The 17,066-nt window shown below is 36.6% G+C and overlaps 2 protein-coding genes across 2 annotated transcripts; both read left to right on the forward strand.

The window, feature by feature from the left end:
- Positions 1–11,090: 11,090 nt before the first annotated feature.
- On the forward strand, positions 11,091–13,885 carry LOC112718391 (cytochrome P450 71D11). The gene is made up of 2 exons (XM_025770161.3): positions 11,091–12,139; positions 13,174–13,885. Exons 1-2 carry the CDS (start codon positions 11,210–11,212, stop codon positions 13,804–13,806), a joined length of 1,563 nt encoding a protein of 520 aa, XP_025625946.1. The 5' UTR covers positions 11,091–11,209; the 3' UTR covers positions 13,807–13,885.
- A 2,485-nt stretch (positions 13,886–16,370) lies between these two features.
- On the forward strand, positions 16,371–16,917 carry LOC112718088 (uncharacterized). Its single transcript, XM_025769991.3, has one exon. The coding sequence runs from the start codon at positions 16,471–16,473 to the stop codon at positions 16,915–16,917; it is 447 nt and encodes a 148-aa protein (XP_025625776.1). The 5' UTR covers positions 16,371–16,470.
- Positions 16,918–17,066: the final 149 nt, after the last annotated feature.

The raw sequence follows: 17,066 nt of genomic DNA on the forward strand, positions 1-17,066 counted from the left end.
TGTGCACCAAGTTTCTTGATATTTTTGAGAAGACCCCTCTTAGCTCTTTGGGTTCGTCCCAGAGGGATGAAGAGCTGGAGGGGAGGATTCTCTTATATTAAGAGGCTGAGAGGGGCCTGAAGGAGGAGGTCACCAAGCTGAGAGAAGAGAGGGATAATCTCCAGAAGGAGGGGGAGAAGTTGATGGGCCGGTGCTCTATGGCGGAGGGTATATGGGAGAAGGCGGAGCAGAGCTACTCGAGTTTATTTCAGGACCTTGTGGAGGTCAAAAAAGATCTTGTGAGAGCTCGGGACGCTTATGCGGAGCTGGAGGACTCTATTGACGAGGGATCCAAGGAGGCTTGGAGGGTTTTTAAGGAGCAGGTCGGAGTTTTTGCTCCCGACCTGGATCTCTCACCCTTGGACCCGGATAAGGTTGTAATTGATGGGGCCATTGTGTCTCCTTCTCAACCTGTGTCTGAATCTGAGTTGAAGACTCGGAGTCAGAGAATTATAGAGTCTCCTCCCCGACCATATGACGCTCCGAGTTCTTCCAAGGCTCCTGAGACTTCCCCTCCAACTCCTATGGATGTTTCTCTCCCTGACTCTGGTGGTGCTCCGACTACTCTTCCCGATTCTGGTGGTGATGCCCTTTGAAAATCTCAAAATTTATCTTCGGTTATATGGGGGCCCGGCCTGTGGGTCCCCACTTTTTTAAACTATTTATTATTATGTTGTCGTGGTATGCAGTTGACAATATCTTGGCCTTTTATGGTCATAAACAAAATATTTAAAAATACCTTTTTTGACAAGGATTTAGGTTATTTTTTGTTGGTTGTGTGCATGCTTTTTCTGCTTTAGGTTTTCAAAGAAAAAACTCTTTTTTGATCTTTTGTTTTTAAAAACCTTTTCTTAGCTGGCTGTCCCTTCTTCTAAGTTTTAAATTTTTCCTTGAAGGTTTGAGACAACCTTTATTGCTTTCTATGGGCTTTTTGATCTCTTTTCAGTATTCCTTGTGCTCAATTTTTGATATATTGAGTTTTTATAACTTAGGTTATTTTTGCGATGCATTTCTTTGCTTCTCGGAATCTCTGACTTGTTAATCAGTTAATTTCCGAGTTCATTCATGATCGACTTTTATAACCTCTTTACACCGACTTGTACCTCGTCGTTTTATCCTGACGACCACCTAAGTCGGTTCATGGGATTTTCACGCTTTGTCGAGTTTAAGTCAGCGCGTTTCGTAGAAAACGGGTAGGAATTTATAAGAGATATTTGAAAAAGATCTTTATTTATTTGCAAAGGTACTTTTATAGCTACTAAGGGTTTTGGGCTATCTATGACCCCTTAGTCTCTACTATGATGCCTCGTTAAAAACCCTTCTTCAGAAAAAACCCTTTTACTTTGGGAAAAAATCATGAAGTTGGAAAAAGAGTACATCAGGGAGTAGAGTTCACTTTTAACTGTAGTACCTTTTCATATTACAAGCATGCCACGACCTAGGTAACTCGGTGCCGTTTAAGTCGGCCGCCTTGTAATAATCTTTTCCTAAGACTTCACTAATCTTGTATGGTCCTTTCCAATTAGCGGCGAGCTTTCCTTCCCCAGACTTGTTGACTCCTATGTCGTTTCTTATTAAGACCAAGTCGTTTAGGGCGAAGCTCCTTCGAATGACTTTTTGGATGTATCTGTTTGTCATCCTTTGTTTCAATGCTGCTTCTCTAATATGGGCTCGTTTGCGGACTTCAGGGAGTAGTTCAAGTTCTTCTTTGTGTCCCTTTATGTTTCCAACCTCGTCGTAGAAGTTTACCCTTGGACTTTGCTCGTTGATTTCAACCGGTATCATGGCTTCTATGCCGTAAGCAAGTCGGAAGGGTGTTTCTCTTGTGGCAGATTGAGGTGTGGTCCGATAAACCCAAAGTACTTGTGGGAGTTCCTCGGCCCAGGCTCCCTTTGCGTCCTATAACCTTTTCTTCAACCCTGCCAATATGACTTTGTTTGCTGCCTCGACTTGTCCATTTTCTTGTGGATATTCCACCGATGTAAATTGATGTTTGATGTTCATACTGGCTACCAGGTTTTTGAAGGTTGAGTCAGTGAATTGAGTACCATTATCAGTGGTGATGGAGTGGGGTACCTCATATCTAGTGATAATATTTTTGTAGAGGAACTTCCGACTTCTCTGAGCGGTGATGGTGGCCAATGGCTCTGCTTCTATCCACTTTGTGAAGTAATCCACTCCCACTATTAGATATTTTACTTGCCCCGGCGCTTGTGGGAATGGTCCTAGCAAGTCCAATCCCCACTTTACAAAAGGCCATGGGGAAGTTATACTAATGAGTTTCTCGGGTGGGGCTACATGAAAGTTTGCGTGCATTTGGCATGGCTGGCACTTTTTCACAAATTCCGTGGAATCTTTTTGTAAGGTCAGCCAGTAGAATCCAGCTCGGATTATTTTTCTAGCTAACGACCTTGCTCCAAGATGGTTCCCGCAGATTCCATTGTGCACCTCGTCTAGCGCCTCAGTTGTCTTTGAGGTCGGGATGCACTTTAGTAGTGGTGTTGATATCCCCCTTTTATAGAGGATATTTTTCACCAGCGTGTAATTTTGTGCTTCCCTCCGGATTTTCTTAGCCTCTTTTTCCTCTTTGGGAAGGGTGTCAAATTTCAGGTATTCGACTAAGGGCTTCATCCATCCGAGGTCTATCCCGGTGATTTCAAAGACATCTTGAGCAGCCTCCGTTTTGTCCACGGAGGGTTCAGGGAGAGTTTCTTGAATCAGGCTTCTATTGTTCCCTCCTGGTTTGGTACTCGCTAGCTTGGAGAGGGCATCTGCCCTACTGTTGAGGTTCCGAGTTATATGCTTCACTTCGGTCTCTTCAAAGCGCCTGAGGTGCTCCAAGATTTTGTCCAAGTACTTTTTCATGTTGGGATCTTTGGCCTGATACTCTCCGTTTATTTGGGAGGTCACCACCTGAGAGTCGCTGAATATTATTACTTTTGTTGCACCGACTTCTTCTGCTAGCTTTAACCCCGCTATGAAGGCTTCATATTCCGCCTGATTGTTAGAGGCTGGGAACTCGAATTTGAGGGAAACTTCAATTTGCGTTCCCTTTTTGCTGACCAATATTATGCCTGCCCCGCTTCCAACTTTATTGGAGGACCCATCTACATATAACTCTCATGTAGTGGATTTCTCCTCTTGATCTCCCGCGTATTCTGCTAGAAAATCAGTGAGGCATTGAGCTTTTATTGCCGTTCGGGCTTCGTATTTCAAGTCGAACTCGGAGAGTTCTATTGCCCATTGAACCATTCTGCCCGCAATGTCCATCTTCTGAAGGACCTGCTTCATGGGCTGGTTCGTTCGAACTTTTATCGTGTGTGCTTGGAAATACGGTCATAATCGGCGTGAGGCCACTACTAAGGAGTATGTAAATTTTTCAAGTTTTTGATACTTTAGTTCTGGGCCCTGTAGAACCTTGCTGGTGAAATACACAGGATGCTGCCCGACTTCATCTTCCCATATTAGAGCTGATGCTATAGCTCTGTCTGCTACTGACAGGTATATGACGAGTTCTTCCCCGACTATGGGTCGGGTCAGGATCGGAGACTATCTCAAGAACCTTTTGAACTCCTGGAAAGCTTCTTCGCATTCTGGAGTCCATTCGAACTGGCATCCTTTTCATAGTAGGGAGAATAGTGGAAGAGATCTTAGTGCCGATCCCGCCAGGAACCTGGAAAGGGCGGCAAGCCTTCCATTTAATTGTTGGACCTCCTTCAAACAAGTCGGGCTTTTCATCTCCAGGATAGCTTTGCATTTATCAGGGTTTGCTTCGATTCCCCTTTGTGTTAGCATAAACCCTAGAAATTTTCCCGCCTCCACCGCAAAGGTACATTTTGTGGGATTCAGTCTCATCCCATGCAACCTTACGGTGTTGAAAACTTGCGAGAGGTCTGTCAGAAGGTCGGTTTCCTCCTTAGTTTTCACCAGCATGTCATCCACGTAGACCTCCATTAAGTTCCCAAGGTGGGGAGCGAACACTTTATTCATCAACCTTTGATATGTGGCTCCGGCATTTTTTAACCACCAAATGGCATACCACATAGCAGTAGTTTGCTCTCGGTGTGATGAATGAAGTTTTTTCCTCGTCCGGCTTGTACATCAGGAATTGGTTGTATCCCGAGTAAGCGTCCATGAATGACAAGTATTGATACCCTGAGCTTGCATCTACTAGGGTGTCAATACTGGGAAGTGGATATGGGTCTTTGGGTGAACGTCATCCTCTGTCTTGCTTGTTTCTTCATTGCTTTGCAATCTTGCAGATTTTCTAGAGGTTTGGTACTTCACAGTCCAACCTCTTTTGAGTGGTAGCGTGGGTTTTCTACCCTTGCCTTCTGGATCACACCTTGCTTTAAGTTTGTGTTGACAACCCTCTGCTTTGGCGAAGTTTATCCTTGCGGCTTGATATCCGGGCTTTTAGTGACTTGTCCAATGACTTTTTAGTGTTCTTTATATAGAACCTTTTTTAGTCTCAGATGACGTTCGTAGCCCTGTTTGAGATTGTGCCTTCTTTGAGTGGAGTTGTATCCCTTTTGGCTAAGCACATTTGAGCCTTAAGTTGTTTCGCAACCTTTTGGCTTGTTCTTTTTTGAGATCGTACTTGTGCCTCTTCTTAGCTGACGTCGACCTGTACGACTTTTGTTCCGAAGGTTACCTGAAACTGTAGGTCGATCTCGGACGAGATCTTCTGTGCTGGTCGGAGCTGTTGTGTCTGACTTGATGATGGTGGCTGGAGCCGCCGTGTCCGACTTGTTGGACTTGGTGATGGTGCTGATCCTTCATCCCCGGAGGGTGGAGGGTACCTGCAAGGGACTCCGATGCTTAAGTTAGCAAGGGTGTTAAGCAGGTATTGAGTAGAATCAGAGTTTGAGTTATACCTGGGTGCTCCAATGTATTTATAATGGTGAGGAGTGACCTTCTGTGGATAAGATAAGTTAGTTATCTTTATCTTATCTTATCTTTATCTTTGAGTGAGGTCATCTTATCTTTAAGGGAACCGCCTTTATCTTTCTGGGCTTTGGCTGCCTTTAAATTGGGCTGTGTTCCTTCATTTTGGGCCTGGTTTGGGCTCCTTTGGCGAGTTGGCCGAGCTCTTTGAGAAGAGGTCGGATAGTCTGACCTAAAGAGGTCGGTCGGCTTGTCGCTAAACATCCCGGGTCGGACAGCTTGACCCAGGGTATGAACAGGTGTCAATAATGGGAAGTGGATATGGGTCTTTGGGGCATGCTTTGTTCAGGTCGATGTAGTCGACGCACATCCTCCACTTGCCGTTTTGCTTTTTGACTAGCACTACATTTGCTAGCCATGCCGGGTATTTGACCTCTCGGATGAAGTCGGCCTCCAAAAGGGCTTGCACTTGCTCCTCCACCACCTGAGCTCGTTTTGTTCTGGGCTTGCGCCTACACTGCTGTACGGGTCGTGATCCGTAATGTACCGACAGCTTGTGGGACATGAGTTGAGGGTCTATCCCTGGCATGTCGGAAGCTTTCCATGCAAAGAGGTCGGAATTATCTCGTAGGAGCTTTATCAGCCTTTGCTTCAAATCTCCGTCTAGGCTGGCCCCTATGTTGGTGTTTTTTCCTTCCTCTTTACCGATTTGTACCTCTTCGGTTCTTCCACCTGGTTGTGGTCGCAGCTCTTCCCTCGCTTTTATTCCCCCGAGTTCTATGGTGTGAACTTCCTTGCTTTTTCCTCGGAGGTTTAAACTTTCATTGTAGCATTTTCTTGCCAACTTCTGGTCTCCTCGTGCCGTCGCTATTCCCTTAGGTGTTGGGAATTTCATGCAAAGGTGAGCGGTTGACACCACCGCTCCGAGCCGATTTAACGTAGTCCTGCCGATTAGGGCATTGTACGCCGATCCGACATCGATGACGATAAAGTCGATGCTCAGAGTTTTGGAACTTTCCCCCTTTCCGAAGGTCGTGTGGAGCGGGATGTATCCCAGTGGCTTAATGGGCATGTCTCCTAGTCCATACAGGGTGTCCGGGTAAGCTTTTAGCTCCCTTTCATCCAACCCTAACTTGTCGAATGCGGGATTAAAAAGTATATCAGCTGAACTCCCTTAGTCCGCCAAGGTCCTATGGAGGTTGGCATTTGCCAAGATCATGGTTATCACCACCGGGTCGTCATGCCCGGGCACGATCCCCTGTCCGTCCTCTTTGGTGAACGAGATGGTTGGGAGATCGAGAGATTCGTTTCCAACTTGATAAACTCGCTTCAGGTGTCTTTTGCGAGATGATTTAGTGAGCCCCCCTCCTGCGAATCCTCCAAAGATCATGTGTATGTGTCTCTTGGGGGTTTGTGGTGGTGGGTCTCTCCTGTCTTCATTGTCTCGCTTTCTTTTTCCAGAATTCTCCGACCTTTCCATGAGATATCTATAAAGTCTGCCTTCCCTGGCCAACCTTTCTATCACATTTTTAAGGTCGTAGCAATCATTTGTTGAGTGACCAAACATCTTATGGTACTCACAGTAGTCGCCGCGACTTCCTCCCTTTTTGTTTTTGATGGGTCTAGGAGGCGGCAACCTTTCAGTGTTACAGATTTATATGTACACGTCCACTAGGGAGACTTTTAGGGGAGTATAGGAGTGATATCTCCTCGGCCTGTCGGGGCTGACCTCCTCCTTTTTCTTGGGCTCCCTTTCTTTCTCTTTTGCTGAGTGAGGGGGCCCCTGTCGCCAGCTGGGCTCCCGTAGTTTGGCATTTTTCTCCATGTTGATGGACTTTTCTGCTCTCTCTCTTGTGCATCACTCAAAGAGGTGGGGTGCCTTTTTTATATGGACTGAGAGAAGGGGCCCTCTCTAAGTCCATTTACTAGTCCCATGATAACTGCCTCTGTGGACAGGTCTTGAATCTCCAAACACGCTTTGTTGAACCTTTTCATGTAGTCACGTAGAGGTTCCCCGACCTCCTGCTTAACTCCCAGGAGACTCGGTGCGTGTTTTACTTTATCCTTCTGGATGGAGAATCGCATTAGGAATTTTCTTGAGAGGTCTTCAAAACTGGTAACCAACCTCGGAGGGAGGCTATCAAACCACTTCATCGCTGCTTTCGACAGGGTGGTCGGAAAAGCTTTGCAGCGAGTTGCATCAGAAGCATCAGCCAGATACATCCGACTTTTTAAATTGCTTAAGTGATTCTTCGGGTCTGTGGTCCTGTCATAGAGGTTCATGTCAGGGCTTTTGAAGTTTTTTGGAACTTTCGCCCTTATGATGTCCTCACTGAACAGGTCCTCCCCTCCTAGGGGCGAATCTTCTCGGTCGCCGCGGGAGTTCCGACTTTTAAGGGAGGATTCGAGTTTCAATAGTTTTTCTTCCAACTCTTTTTGTCGTTTTATCTCTTCCCTGAGGTTTTGCTCTGCCTCTCGTTGTCGTTCTAGTTCCTGCTCCAGTTGCTCCAGACGACCTTGGTGGCCGTGGACCAGCCCCATTAGCTCGGTTGTATGGGGTGGCCCTTCCTTTCCAGACTCTCGTCCCAGAGAAATTTACCTTTGGGTTCTTAAGTCCGGAGGTGTCTTATCTATGATGGTCGTTGGTTTCTTGGTGGAGGGTCAGGTTTGCGTCATTGTTTCCGGTATCAGGATTTTCTTGTTCGGAATCAGACGCTGTATGACCATCTTCGGGTGAGTTATCCGCCATTACTGGTTGATCTCTCGGGTCCCCGGCAACGGCGCCAATGTTACGGTGGGTAACCAGAGATTGTTGGGCTGGACTCGCTGGGTTGGCCCAATCGTCTGAGGAAGGAAGCCTTCGAGTGTGATCGCACCTTTAGGGCCTCCGCTCGACTTGTACGTATGAGAGAATGGGGGGTGGTACCTGCAAAGACACTCCGATGCTTAAGTTAGCAAGGGTGTGAACAGGTCTAGAGAGTATTGGGACTTAGAGATACCTGAGGGTGTCAGTGTATTTATAGTGGTGAACCAATAACCACCGTTGGAGTAGTTCCACCTTTTAAGGTGGATAACCGTCCCTTTATCTTAGGGAGGTTGCGATATGGCTCCTGGAAGTGAGTTGAGAGATTTTAGGGGCAGTTATTATCTGCCAGCTAATCTTTGCTCCCGATTTCCTTAAAGCAAGTCGTGGGGAGCACCGACTTCTTAGGAGAAGGTCGGTGTTCTGTGAGGCTCAACCATGCGGATTGGGCCTGTCGTTTTGACCTGGATTTTAACGTTGAAACAGGATATGAACAAAACTCTATTATGATTCCCTCATACTTAAATTTAATCAATCTTTATTCAAAATATCTTTATTTTTTAACTCAGTCAATTTGCATAAATACTTAAATAGCAAGTAACCGAGATAAGCTCGTCCATAATAATTAACTAACTAACTCAGGCTAATTAACTAAAGTCCCGCTAATAGCAATTAATTAACTAACTAACTAAAGTTAGATGACATTATCAGAATTAAAACTTAAAAGAGAGCTTGCCTAGCTTAAAAGAGAGCTTGCCTAGCTCATGTACCATTCATTCTTTCGTTACTTTTGTATCATATATATGTATTATACCTTATATAGCTTATACTTTATAGCATCAAATTAAACTACCTCCAAGGCTCACTAAGAAATTTGGAATAGAGAATATTTATTTTTGATATAAATCATCTGAATTATATACAAAGTACAAACTCAAAGTCGTAAATGTATATAAATAAGCGAATTCTAGAATAAAGATGAATTCAATAACTATAATAACTAAATTGTTGACCACTTAATCTTTAATATATAGTCGACAAATATAATTAAGTTTAATTATTTAATTACTAGAGTGATACCTGTGCCAATCTACAGAGTTAAATAAATAATAGAAATAATTAATAAATATTGTAAAAGTAATTTTAACTATATAATATGAATATGTATAAAAATTTATTTTTTAAAAAATATATTTATTAAAATTATGGGGTTTAATTATATGAAAACATATATTGTGAATATGTGAACATTTAACTAAAATTTTATGTAAGATATAGTTATTTGTGTAATTTCTAAGGTTAATTTTACTAATTTCTATTTCAAAAAGTAAAGCTTTGTATATTTATAATTCTTAAATTTAATATGTCTATCGATTTTTTTGGTTATATTTATAAAATGTGATGTACATATCAAACCAACCCCATAATTAGCCATAAATAGATAGAAGCTAATTAAGTTAACTACTTAGCTCCAATTTGGGTAAATAACTTAAATAAGTTTTTTTGGAAAAAGAGTTTAAAGTATAAGGACTTTTATTAATAGTAATTTATAAATAAGTTATTTTGTATTTAAATTTTTTGTTATAGAAGTACTTATTTTAAAGTTGTAGTGTTTGAATAAATAACTCAAAAAATATAATTTTTTTACACAAAAAAATAAAAATTAAAATAACGATGATAACGAATATTTTTCAATATTAAATGTTGATTTTACATAACCTAATCACTAAAATTACAATCGTTTAGCCAATTGATTTTTTATTTGCTCTTTTATTAATTCTATTTTTTAGACAATTAGTTCTTGTCTCGTAATATCATTAGAAATTGGTTTTTCTACTTTACCTTCACCCATAATGGTGTTCTTGTATGTGGTGAATAGTAATAAAATTTTAATTCACAATAATTTTGATGGCAATGACAAAGAAATTATTGTGTAGTTAGTGTTTGTTGTTTTATCGTGTATGATATGGTAGGTGAAAAAAAATAAATATAAAATGTGTGTCAATGTAGATTTCATTGTTGTTTTCTTTTTTTACTCATATTAGCCTCCTCCTTTATTGAGGTTAAGACTTGTTATAACCAACTATAAAAATAATAGCAAGTTATATAAAAATAAAATCACATGTGAAAATAATAAAATAAAATAAAAATCTAGAAGGAATATATACAGTAAGTAAGTGGTTCAGATGGAACATTGTTTTAAGATGGTGGTGGAAGGTCAATAATTTAAGTAGAAGATGAATCATTACGTAAAAATAGTGGTGGAGGACCAATACTTCTAACAGATGGAACATTATGTGAAAATGATGGTGAAACGCCAATGCTTCTAACAGATGGAATTTCCGTAAAAATAATGGTGGAGGACTAGTATTTTCAGCAGAAACAAACAATATTTTTCCAGAAGTGATAGAATGACTTATAAAGAAGAAAAGTCATATATTTTTACTTCTTCAAAAAACTATCAATTAACCTTTTGAAAAATTAAAATTTTTTTAAATAATGCCAAACACTAAAAAAATAGCTTCTGTTGTTTTTCAAACAGGCTCTTAGTTGTCTTTGTAAAGCTGCTATTATTATGTGTATAACAAAAATATATATAACCAGCACATAGTTAATTAATTAAGTTGCATTGGTAGGCTTTACATGCAACTAATTAATTCAGAATAATTAGTCATTTAATTACATTGTTGTTACAAGTTGCAACAAGAACCTACACAATATTACAAACGAAAATGTTTGGAGTCATAGTTTGAGAACTAAAGAAAATTATAAATTTTTTTAATGTATTTATTTTTTTATTTTGTATTCTTTAATCATTGTTAAAATAAATAGATAATTTTAAATAATATAAATACACAATTATAGATGTTACATATAAAAAATGATGAATGTTAAGGTAAATTAAAGCTAAGTAACTGTATTATCTTCATTCACTAATATATACTATACAAGAAAAAAAAAATATCTTCGTTGATGTGATTGCTTATAATTAGTAGACATAGAATATCAGCAAATGTAAAACGTTTTGATTTATATATGTGGTGGGTATTCATCTAATCTATCTACATTACTATCTTAAATAAGTGAGGATAAGGTTCCTGGAGAGAGAAAGTCTAGGGACCAGTAAATTTTGTGGTTTTTAGTCATTAATTAATTATTAATGATATTTTTAATAGTGTGAAATTATATTTAATAATATATAATTATTTAATTTTTTTTATGGTTAAGTGCTGATCAGAATTTAACAAAAGTGCTGTCCTAGCACTCCTCTCCTAGAAATACTACTTATCTAAATATCTAACTGTTTAGATATTGTACTTGAACCACAAATATTGAGAATTTGAACACCTGAGACCAACACTAAATTTTTGTGTTCTTCCATAATAATTGCCTATATATTTTGATATGTAAATCCAACTAATTAAGACATAGATATAGAAAAAAAAAAGCACTTATTAAGTCCCTCTTAGATCTCTCTCCATGGATTCTTCTCTACTCTTCAACTTATTATCAGCATTTATCTCCTTAATTATTCTCTTCATCACTGCTTCACTCAAAATAGCAACAAACCATAAAAAGAAAAGTAGTGCAACTTTAAACATACCTCCAGGACCATGGAAACTACCCATTATAGGAAACATAATACCCCATCTTGTTACATCCACACCACATAGAAAACTAAGAGATTTGGCCATCAAATATGGACCACTGATGCACCTTCAACTTGGTGAAATCTCTGCCATTGTTGTTTCCTCTCCAGAGTATGCAAAGTTGGTAATGAAAACACATGATGTTATCTTTGCTTCCAGGCCTAAATTTCTATTCTCAGAGATTGTGACATATAATTGCACAGATATAGCTTTCTCACCATATGGAAATTATTGGAAGCTACTAAGGAAAGTTTCCACATTAGAGCTTTTCAGTCCAAAGCGTGTGAATTCTTTCAAATCAATAAGAGAAGAAGAGTTCAATAGTCTTGTCAAAAGGATTATGATTGACTCGAAAACACAGAGCATGATCAACCTCACCGAAGAAGTGATTTCAACAACATATGCAATCGTTTCAAGGGCTGCGTTTGGATCAAGATGCAAAGATCAAGAGGAGTTCATAACAGTTGCAAAAGAAGTAGCAATGATTGGGGCGGGTTTTGACATAGGAGAGTTGTTTCCTTCTTCCAAATGGATTCAACTTGTGAGTGGTTTGAGACCTAAGCTTGAGAGGTTGCGAACAAAAAGTGATAGGATATTGAGAAACATCATCAATGACCACAAAGATGTTGAAGAAGTCCAAGGTGGTGATCATGATTCAAATGAAGATCTTGTAGATGTTCTACTAAAATTTGTGGATGGTGCTAATGGTATCAATCAAGATATTTGCTTCACTGAGGACAACATCAAGGCTATAATCCTGGTAAGTGTAATCACAGTAATTTTATTGAAGATAATAATATAATCCTGCTGCTTAATTGTTCATTGACTTAGATAAATGCTTAGTTGCATGAACTTCCTTTACAACATTAAGAATTTAGTTTTGATGAACAAAGGAGTTTCATATATGTATTTAATTATAGAATAAAGTATATTTTTTATTTTTAAATTTTTTAATTTTTTAAAAATGTTCTTAATGTTTAGTTTCGTTCAATTTTATTCTTGATATTTTTAATTCATTTAATTTTATTTTTAATATTTTTAATTTGTGTCAAAATTATTCCTAAAAATTTTTAAATTTGTCCGTCATATTTCACGTGAAGCTAATGTTTACGGATAATTGTAACCCAAATTAAAAATATTAAGGATAAAATTAATGTAAATAAAAGTTAAGAATATTTTTAAAAGAATCGCATACTTTAAAAACAAAAAATATATTTTCTGGTTAAGTATAAATATCGTAACGTCAGTAAAAACTAAGTATTTTTTTCAAACAATTATTGTGTGAACGATTATATATTAAAAAATAGATATAATTAAATGATTATTGTTTATAACTATTTATACTATTAATACATAAAATTAAACTCGTAAAATTAAAATGCGTCTAGATTTATTTTTTTTTTATAAAACCTAAAAGTAACTTCTTTATGTTATAAAAAAGATTATCCACAACAATGGCTTACAAATATATTATTAAACCAAAGAAATTTATCTATGTATAGTGACAAACATTGTCAACTAGAAGTGAAATTATTTGTCACGCTATGTAACTTAAATAAAATAATTACACTTAATCATGTTATATACTTATATATATTCACCATTGATGAAATTCTTTTATCAAATAAGGTAGAAATTCAGTAAATGAAGTTAATATTTGAGAACTGTTAAATAAAAATTTAATTTAAATTATTTAACGATTCTGAACTATCAATTTCATCTGAAGTTGAGTTTTCACCGTCAAATAAAGTTACTTATTAGAACTTAACCTCATTTATCATGGTTACATTTTAGACCATCTTTACTGCTGGAGGGGAGACAACAGCAACAACCATAGATTGGGTAATGTCAGAGATGATGAAGAATCCAAGAATAATGCAAAAAACACAAGCTGAGGTTAGGGATATATTCAACAAAAGTGGAAGGGTTGACGAGACTTGTATCCATGAACTCAAGTATTTGAACTCAGTTGTGAAAGAAACACTAAGGTTACACCCTCCACTTCCCCTCTTACTTCCAAGAGAATGTGGAAAACAAGAATGTGAGATCAATGGATATCACATACCCTACAAAAGTAAGGTGATAGTGAATGTTTGGGCTATTGGAAGAGATCCAAACTACTGGACCGAACCTGAGAAGTTTTATCCGGAGAGATTCATGGAAAATAATTCTTCTATTGATTATAAAGGAAATAATTTTGAGTACCTCCCATTTGGAGGTGGAAGAAGAATATGTCCTGCAAGCATGTTTGGTATAATGAATGTTGAGTTGACACTTGCATTTTTGTTGTATCACTTTGATTGGAAGCTTCCCAATGAAATGAAATTTGATGATGTGGACATGACTGAACAAGTTGGAATTACTGCAAAAAGAGAGCAAGACCTCTACTTGATTCCCATCACTTCTCGTCCTTTGCTTTTACCATAAATTAAACCAAGCTTCGCATGTAAACTTAATTTAAGTGAAACATTAATTAGAATTTTAAAAGTTGTGATTTTTATATTTAGATTGATTGTCATAATAAATTTTAGTTATGATATATAAAGTTAAATTTTAAAATTGATTTTTTTTTTTCTGTTAAATGTTCGCTAGGATAATAGTTTTTAGTATTTTAGTTAAGTAAAAATTATAAAAATGTAATGTATTTTAAGCAGAGAATAGTCCATCTTTATATGTGTATGTCATTACCTTTAGATTTAATATATCTATTAAATATTAACATTAACAAATAAAATAAAATTATTAATAATTTAAAAATAATTATAATTAAACCACAACTGAAGTTTATTTTCAAGAATGCAAAGCTATGTATGTCGTCCATTAGTTTAATTATAAAATAAATGTACTCTATAATTTGAAATAATCAATGTTCTGTAATTCTATTATCATTGTCCAGAAATTATCAATATTTTTATTCATCTTTTCATTTTTCAATGAAAAAAGTTGGCAACAATGACATTTTTTTTTATGAATTGGCAGTCCCTAATCAATGTCAGTCTCTAACCATTTGAGTGGTGGCAGTTAGGGATGGTAACACCACTCAAATTCGCGAGTATCTACCCGTTTTTATTTGCTTGAAATGGGTAATCACCCATCTTACACTGGGACGAATTTTTGATGGGACGAGTTTTTTGAGGAATGAAACAGGGTCTGGTTTTGATAATATCCACCCCTACTCGACCTGATATATATATAATTTTAATATATAATATTATTAATATGTATAAAATAATTAAAAAATGATTAATAATATTGTATCATATTTAAATTTTTACTTTAATTTATGTTATGTATGTGATGATGGTTATATAAATTTTGAAATTTAATTTAATTTATTAAATTTTAATAATTATAAGATCGGATAGGGGTGGGGCGAATACCCACAGGAAGGAATTACCGAATTAGAGTTTAACGTTTTATTACCCATAAGTAAATGAGAGACGAATTCTATACGAGTTATTGTACGATGGGACTGGATCAGGTAGAACAAAAATCTACTCTTATCCACCCCGTTGCCACTCCTAGTGACGGTTAAATATTTAATGGCCATGTCATCAGTTTAACGATTTACGTTTATTAACCTTTAGCGATTGAGTTGTCTTAAGCATTAGAAGGTAAAATTTGAATTGAATTTTTTTTTTAGACAAAAAAATTTTGTCCTTTAAAATAATAATCACGAGCTAAATTAGTGTTTATTCTCCTCTTTTCTTTGTTTGAGTTCGAAATAAAATAATACTTTTTCTAAAATTATAGAATTGATAGAGCTGCATAGAAAATAGAAAATAACAAGAAGTTGGAGAACTTTTGTGGTTATCTACTAAAAATTACGAAAAAAAAAAGTAGATTATATTATAAGTTTGTAACATATATTAATCATAAAAGCAATTGTTCAAGAGTTGGTTTTAAAAAATGAAAACTAAAATTACATGTTTATAACGAAATAAAAATATTTTAATTAGATATTTATTAAATATTAAGTTTCAATAATTGTATAAATAAAAAATAATTTAAATTCTGAATAAGTATATATTTTAATAGATTATATTAGTAAAAAAAAATCTCAGTAGTTGATTTTATTTATATAGAATAAATTCATCTATGTATTATTTTTGAATTATGCTACGTGTACACTAAAATCAACCACCAAAGTCAGCCATGAATATAAAATACATACTGAAATATAAATACACCTTAAAAATAAATTAAACCACACATATATTTATACATAAATACATTGGTGACTGATTTTAGTGGCTCATTTTGGTGTATAAATAACATTTTTTATTATTTTTTAATAAATTTGGTTTTTTACTACAAATTTAATTTAAATATTCTCTAAAGGTTTCTACTCGGAAAACAAAATTATTAAAAAATTACAAATTAATATTAACTAAAATATTAAACTTATATTGAGGTGCATTTAGAAGATGATAGCGTGAAGTGGAAACAAGGAAGCCTTGGGAATTTGAAAAAGAAATGAATCGACGCCTTCTTTCATTTCTCTTTTGTTTTTCTTCACAATTTCTAAGTTTAAATCTCATTGTTCATCCGCTATCTTATGTTTTAATTTAAATTTATATTTACCGAACTATGTATATTAAATTTTTTAATTTATTTTGAGTGTAACTTAATTGAAAGTATTGTGATTTGGATAAAAATTTAAATTTTAAATTTAAAAAGATTAATAGATATTAACTAAAAAGATAAATTCTTTAATTAAATTCTATTATTAAAGATATGGAAAAGTCTAGGGGCCAACAGTTTTATTGAATTTTGGCCAGCATATAACTAGCAGAGGAAAGTGAGCCATTGGATAAAATCTCATACCAATCTCACACCATCAAATCATCATTGATGGCTAGTTGATGGCTAACAATCACAAAAATTGCTCGCCTCCTAGCATTGCTCTAAAGATATTGCGTTTGCTTACCATATAACTGTCTTCTTATTCCTATAAATACTTCAAATTAGACGCACCTTTCATCAAACAAAACAAAAAAGGTTCACTAGTCTCTCTTCTAAGTTCTAATTATTCTTACAATTACAAAAACCCTATTAAGCTGATTTAGATTTGAATATCAACTACCAGCTATGAGCGTAGAAATCATAGACGGCACCACCATCACCAACTTCGTGGAAGACGAGGAGGCCTTCTCCGCGTCCGTGAGCGACCTCTTCGCTCAACTGGACGCGGACAAAGATGGCTTCCTGTCTTACACGGAGATGGTGAAGGAGCTCCAGAGGCTGAGGGTGATGGAGACTCACTTCGGCGTGGACGTGAAGCGCGATCCCGAGGAGGTGGCGCGTGTGTACGAGTCGCTCTTCGTGCAATTTGACCACGACATGAATGGGAGGGTAGATAAGAATGAGTTCAAGAAAGAAACAAAAAAGATGCTTCTGGCCATGGCGAATGGGCTTGGATCATTGCCAGTTCAGATGGCACTTGAACATGATAGTCTCCTCTTGAAGGCTGTTAAACGTGAATATTCCTGTGGTGCTGCTTCTTCTAATAATGATCTTCTTGCTAATGCTGCTTAATTTTTTTTGTGACTAATGCTGCTTAATTAATTAAATTTTAGTTTTATATTATTCTTCATTTTTGTATGGAAGGAGTGAACGTGCAATACACGATATATAATATATAATGAAATTACTTGTTCAAAAGTTTACATGGTTAAATAAAGCCA

This window comes from Arachis hypogaea, chromosome 10 (genome assembly GCF_003086295.3).
Source record: "Arachis hypogaea cultivar Tifrunner chromosome 10, arahy.Tifrunner.gnm2.J5K5, whole genome shotgun sequence".
Lineage (NCBI taxonomy): Eukaryota > Viridiplantae > Streptophyta > Magnoliopsida > Fabales > Fabaceae > Arachis > Arachis hypogaea.

Coding starts and splice junctions, on each gene's coding strand:
- LOC112718088 (XM_025769991.3), top strand. CDS start 16,471: ATGAGCGTAGAAATCATAGACGGCACCACCATCACCAACTTCGTGGAA.
- LOC112718391 (XM_025770161.3), top strand. CDS start 11,210: ATGGATTCTTCTCTACTCTTCAACTTATTATCAGCATTTATCTCCTTA. Junction 12,140..13,173: donor ACATCAAGGCTATAATCCTG/GTAAGTGTAATC, acceptor GTTACATTTTAG/ACCATCTTTACTGCTGGAGG.